General features: G+C 42.0%; 1 protein-coding gene across 1 annotated transcript; it reads right to left on the bottom strand.

Annotated features, from left to right (window-relative positions):
- Positions 1 to 490: 490 nt before the first annotated feature.
- Positions 491 to 5442, bottom strand: LOC112467326. The gene is made up of 5 exons (XM_025035913.1): positions 5127 to 5442; positions 4860 to 5010; positions 4628 to 4782; positions 4176 to 4548; positions 491 to 3962 (listed from the first exon to the last, which is right to left on the bottom strand). The coding sequence occupies exons 1-5, from the start codon at positions 5163 to 5165 to the stop codon at positions 889 to 891; spliced, it is 3792 nt and encodes a 1263-aa protein (XP_024891681.1). The 5' UTR covers positions 5166 to 5442; the 3' UTR covers positions 491 to 888.
- Between the last annotated feature and the right edge of the window lie 9 nt (positions 5443 to 5451).

Below are 5451 nucleotides of genomic sequence, written 5' to 3'. Positions count from 1 at the left end.
CGAGCTCTTTCTTGACATTTGGAATTATTACAGATGACGATGGATTAGCCTCAGTTGTACCCACGGTCGTGAATAAGCGTACCGTTTTTCCGTGAATACCGTTGTTCACAGTGGATGTGGATATCAGAGTAGGATCTAAATATGTAATAGCTCAATATTGCTTATGCATTGCACTAATCTTATAATGGGTACGCTGAGAATGATATAAATGTAGACGTTTATAATAAAACTATAATTCTTCAATACTTATTAATTTCTCTAGTTTTTAAGTTATTTAAAATTACAAAAACTTTTTTTAAATATTAATAAAATATCCTTAGCTTGATCTATATTGCGGCAAATCATATATCAGAGTTATCTAAAACGAAAAGGCAGTTTCTTCTAAAGCTTCAATTGAACAACTAACACTACGTTTACACGAGCATTACTTAAACGAGATTTTGTAGCAACTTACGATAATTCTTTTAGGTAAATGGGTTTTTGTAGCAACTTACGAAAGAAAGAAATAGTTTATTAGAGATAATTATCAGACAATAATATTAGATACAATATACGTGCATTTTGTAATCAAATCGTTTTCGAAGTCTAGGCGAAAATCCATACTGAGTGACGTCAAAATAAGCTATCGGGCCATTACGTAAAATCTTTACAAATTCGAATTGAGGAACTCGCGTATGTGTAATCTGGCTGAAGAAACGAATACATTGAACGCATTTTTCCAACCTTCAATATATCTGACAACGCTCTCTTACTATACAGAATCGTATAAATTATTATGAGTGGCTGCCTAATTTAATTTCTTCGTGTGGTGGAAATTTAATTGTAAATCTTAATGGTCTTTATTAGTTGATACGAGAGCGCTTTGGCGCTTTGTTGACGTGTTCCAGGTCAAGCCAAGGCTGTGTCTCTTGGTTGACCCACCATCCCAGCGTTTCCACCTGGAGGAAGGTCCTGAATTTCCTTGCCAGCTATTTCCGCTAGTTTGCCACTGGCCGCCGTCAGTGCTGCTACTGGGCCCTTCGTCGTGTATGCTTTGTAACCTGCTACTACAGGGGCGGCCAACACGCCGAGAGCTTTCTGTAAAAAACTATCCGCTGTATCAGAGTCAGGATATTGAATGGCTGAGATGCGATGTGAATAAGCATCAGCTCCCTTTAGCGCTGCCATAGCGCCCGTGGTCCACATCTCGTTGTCACCAGCACACACCGCCTGCGGATATCTACAGCAATACAGTAACGTGTTTGATTGGAAATACTGAGTGTCGGTCGGATTGTACTCTCTGCCAGTGCTCAGGCTGCCCCAGCTTTCCACGTTCACGCCCATGAGCATATTCCGCGCACCCAACGGGCGAATCAATATTCTTGGAGAATATCTAAGTATATCCGTAGTCATTGAATATATCAGCTTGGTTACACCGTTTCCAAAGACGATTGGATTACCGTAGAAGGTGACTCCGGAATCTGTGACGACAATCTTGATGTCTTGCGCAGGTGTATTATCAGCCATGGCACATTTGGTGTTCCATTGCAATGTGAGTGATGATGGAACACCACTATAACGCAGAAAATCATACGTCGAGTTGGGCATACGCAAGTAGAAAAAAAAAATATCATCCCAGCGCCAGTACATATCATCGATCTTAAATCCAATTGGTTCTAACCAATTGTACATCTTGTGGCCTATTTCTCGCAACAAACTAGAATATAAACTTCTCATGTTGGTATGTTGTAAGAATTCCGGGACAAACCCAAACCATGATTTTAAATCTATCTCGTTCTTTAGTAGAAATAAAACCGAATCAGCCGACAATGCGACAGCATTCATGTGGATCCAAGTGCCCATTCCGGCCATTGATGTAAAACTGTAACCACCGTTGCTTGCAGTTACGAGTCCCACTCCTATGCACAAACGCATCATACTGCTGCATGTTGAAACATTATATGCGGGGCCACCGGCTGGTTCTTCATTTATCCAGAAACAAGTGGGATTGCCCAATATGTTCCACTTAGTGCCGTCCACATCAATAGTATGCATCTCATAGGATCCCGTACCCTTCACTCCTCCAGAAGAGAGACGATGCACTGGAGAGTGTTGACAAAAGCCAAATGCGGTCAACATATTATCTAGTAAGGTATCGGAATCTACGATCCACTTGGTGCCATCTGTTTCGTTTGGTGTATATGCATTGGCCATCACTTTTCCATTCCTTTTGTCAATGGTATTTGGGTAAGATCCCGACTGTGAACCGGAAAAAGCCCACGCTCCCGAAAACGGCTTTTTGAGATAGTCACGCTCTATGTCACGTTGAGAGTGGAGACCAAACCCCCATCTGCCATACAGCTCAGACGCCAGAGCCAGCACCGATCCAGGAACAGTATCAGTGCACATTTCATTCAACATAACTTGCATGGCATCAGCAATTGCGGCTCTTACGTTATCTATATTCTGTACTGTAAACCAGCCCGCCCACACACCTTGGACGAAATCGACATCAGCATTTGGCTCATCTCCGCGCGTTATCACGGGTACGTAAGTGGTTCCAAGAAGAACCGATTTTGGAGCATTGCTGGAGTTACAGTCCATCAAGACCAACATTATTCTTTTCGGTCCGGGTATATGCACGGAATTTATTTTGGGCATAGTAGCTACAAAGCCCTTCCTGTAAGGAACCCAATCGGTGCCCAACCACGTGCATTCATGGGTCCAGTTCACATCCCCCGCCCAAAGCTGTGAATGCATGAAGGACGCCACATAAGGGGCGAGGGACCATCTACCCAACATTTCACGACGGACCGGTACCATAGCCCATTCGCTATCTAATCCAGTATAGCCCCAACGTGGGAATGGATCAATTTTATTTAACGCTATTGCTAACGCTATGTCCAAAGGGGCGGCAGACACAAAATACTCATTGTTTATGGTGAATGGTCGCAATTCGATTCCCAAACTCTGGGTGGTTGACACTCTTCTCACAAACTGAGCAACGACTGGGTCAGTCCTATACAAATCGGGTTCCAGACTCAGTCCCATACACGTTAATCTTAATAGTGCTGCCTGTTCACAAGCAGTATCGGTGGTGGTGTTCAACCACTTTGCCAAACTGAGGATAGAAGCCCCATCAGGAGCGTGGGTAGCACTCAATTTTTCTCTCATAGCTAAGTATTCTGGGGAGAATGGAATTCTCTCAGATATTGCAGTAGCAGGCATTTGGTTGATTGTTACCTTGCTGACTGGTATCATGGAACTCTTTATCCATGAAGAACCTTTTATGATCGGATTCTCTGATGTCGGTGAATCAATCGCTGCCATTGAGGACACGGTGATAAGTTCTGTTATCGTTGAAGCATGTTTTTCAGTTACTTCTAGGCCGGAGCTTGGACCTACATTATTGTATCGTGCCCGTAAGTTGGTCGTTGTCGGGACTTTTTGTTTAGAGAAAGGAGGCATAGAGATTACCGATACGAGGTACGAGCGACTCAGACAACCGTAACTCATCTGACTATATGTCTTGCACCCAGGAAAAGCAACGGTGTCTTTGGAGTCGGGTGCTCCCATGAGCCCAACGTTGCTCGGACCCACTTCTTTCGCCGGAGCTACCAGTTTCACTGATAACAGGGCCGCGGAAGTCGGATGTATAATACACTCGTGTCTATGCATTTTTTCGGTGTTTATTTTTGCGAGAGAAGAAGGCTTCAGATCCGTCGGTGTTGCCTCATCAACTTCTCCTAATGCCACTGCAGAATTCTTTCCTTGATTCTCTTCCATTTCTCGCAAAGGCTCTCTATGAGGGTTTTTAACGTGGTCCCTCTCCACTGGGTCGTAGAGATCATTTCCTTGGTGATCGTCAAAGCTATCCTCGAGATGGACATTGACGTACATGTACAAGTATTCTTCCGTTCTCTCCTTTCTTTTTATTTGTTCCAGCCTCTTCTCCGCGTAAACGAGTGCATTATTGTAAGTTACTATACAGAAATAATGCTCGTGTAAACGTAGTATAAGAGAAAAATTAAAAAATATTATAAAATCTTTTAAGAAAAACTTTCTTTTAAAACTACCTATTCTATCTATATAGCTTAAATTTATATCATTTTTAAATCTATACTATTTCTTATACTTGTTTCTTACACAAACCTATATTAATAAATTCAAATTTGCTAATAAATTTTCAATATTACCTGATTTCAGCTTCTGTTCAGTTGTAGTATTTGTTTTATTTGGCAAGGGGTAGACGCAGGATACAGAATTCTTATTTGCTTCAGGTTCACTGGTATGTTCTGTTAGCGAAAACTTATTAGAAACCGATTCTTTTAAGAAGGGGGTAAGAAACTCCCTCGGAATTGGTTCGCTAAGACACTCTGTCTGCAGCACAGACTTGTTAACAGAAACATTTGATTTTTTGGATATCTGCTTATCCAATGATTGTGCCACATCCTTTTGTACGTCGTTAGTTTGTTCAGGACTAATCTGTTTCCGCAGCTGTTGCAGCTCTCTTTCAATATTGTTTCCAAACGACAGGAGAACTCTTTCAAAGGTTTTTACAGCGGAACCCTGCGCAAACAAAAATTCCCAACCATTCAACCAAGATATAAAATGCACTGCCTATTTTTTCCAAGTGATTAACACATACAATTCTGGCGTTTTGTATTGACAAGCCTTTTGTAGATTCCTCCGCAACATAATAACCAACGTCCTCGTGAAAGTTTCCATTGTCAAGCTGGATCTTAACGAAACTGACGCAGCCAGCACAGCACTTATCTCGAGCATCTATTGTATCGACGAAGTCTGCAACAAATTCGTAAGGTTACTTTTACAGGTTTTACTATTTACAGTTAAGACAGTTCGATGACAGATGTATGTACCTAAATTTTGGCTGATTGTATGATTCCATTTGCCCTCTCCGAAGACCTTATTGGCCACTGATATTAAATCACGACGATCAGCTGTGAAATCCATCGGTTCTGCCTTCTCGGGCTTGTTCGTACTCTTCGTCGTGGCTTGTTTTGCAGCGGGCTGAAAGGCGAAAACGTGACGTTCGTTACGTTTGCGTCACCTTTACACGGCCGTGAGATAGATTTCCTATTTTACTCGAAAGAGCTATGAAAGCCAAGATCTGTGAGATCACTCACGATTTTGATGCACGACAAATATTCATGCCCGTTGTACATATCCGTTGTCAAAATCGTGTCTTTAAATCGCAAATTTTAGCGCGCAAAAGCGACCGGCGACCGGCGACACGTGAGAAAACAAAACAGAGACGAAAAGAAAATCAACCAATCGCAGTCGAGATAATCGAGAGATCACGATAATGAAGAATGCCATCTTGAAACTCGAAACTCGAAAGAAGTCGATTCAACGATAGAGAAATCGATCAATTGTGGGAGTTTCCAACAAGCGACACAAGTCGACACAAACACTTTAGTTCTTATCTTTCTTTTTTGGCAATGTGACACT

Source organism: Temnothorax curvispinosus, unplaced genomic scaffold (assembly GCF_003070985.1).
Source record: "Temnothorax curvispinosus isolate PA1 unplaced genomic scaffold, ASM307098v1 QBEX01017161.1, whole genome shotgun sequence".
Classification (NCBI taxonomy): Eukaryota; Metazoa; Arthropoda; class Insecta; order Hymenoptera; family Formicidae; genus Temnothorax; species Temnothorax curvispinosus.
The sequence above is the reverse complement of the archived record's forward strand: the minus strand, read 5'-3'. Positions and strand labels throughout refer to the sequence as shown.

What these genes read in the sequence shown, in the direction of transcription:
- LOC112467326 (XM_025035913.1), bottom strand. Translation starts at nt 5,165, where the DNA reads ATGTACAACGGGCATGAATATTTGTCGTGCATCAAAATC. An exon ending in ATTTGTCGTGCATCAAAATC is followed by an intron (nt 5,011 to 5,126) that starts GTGAGTGATCTC and finishes TTCGCCTTTCAG; the next exon opens with CCCGCTGCAAAACAAGCCAC. An exon ending in TACAATCAGCCAAAATTTAG is followed by an intron (nt 4,783 to 4,859) that starts GTACATACATCT and finishes AATTTGTTGCAG; the next exon opens with ACTTCGTCGATACAATAGAT.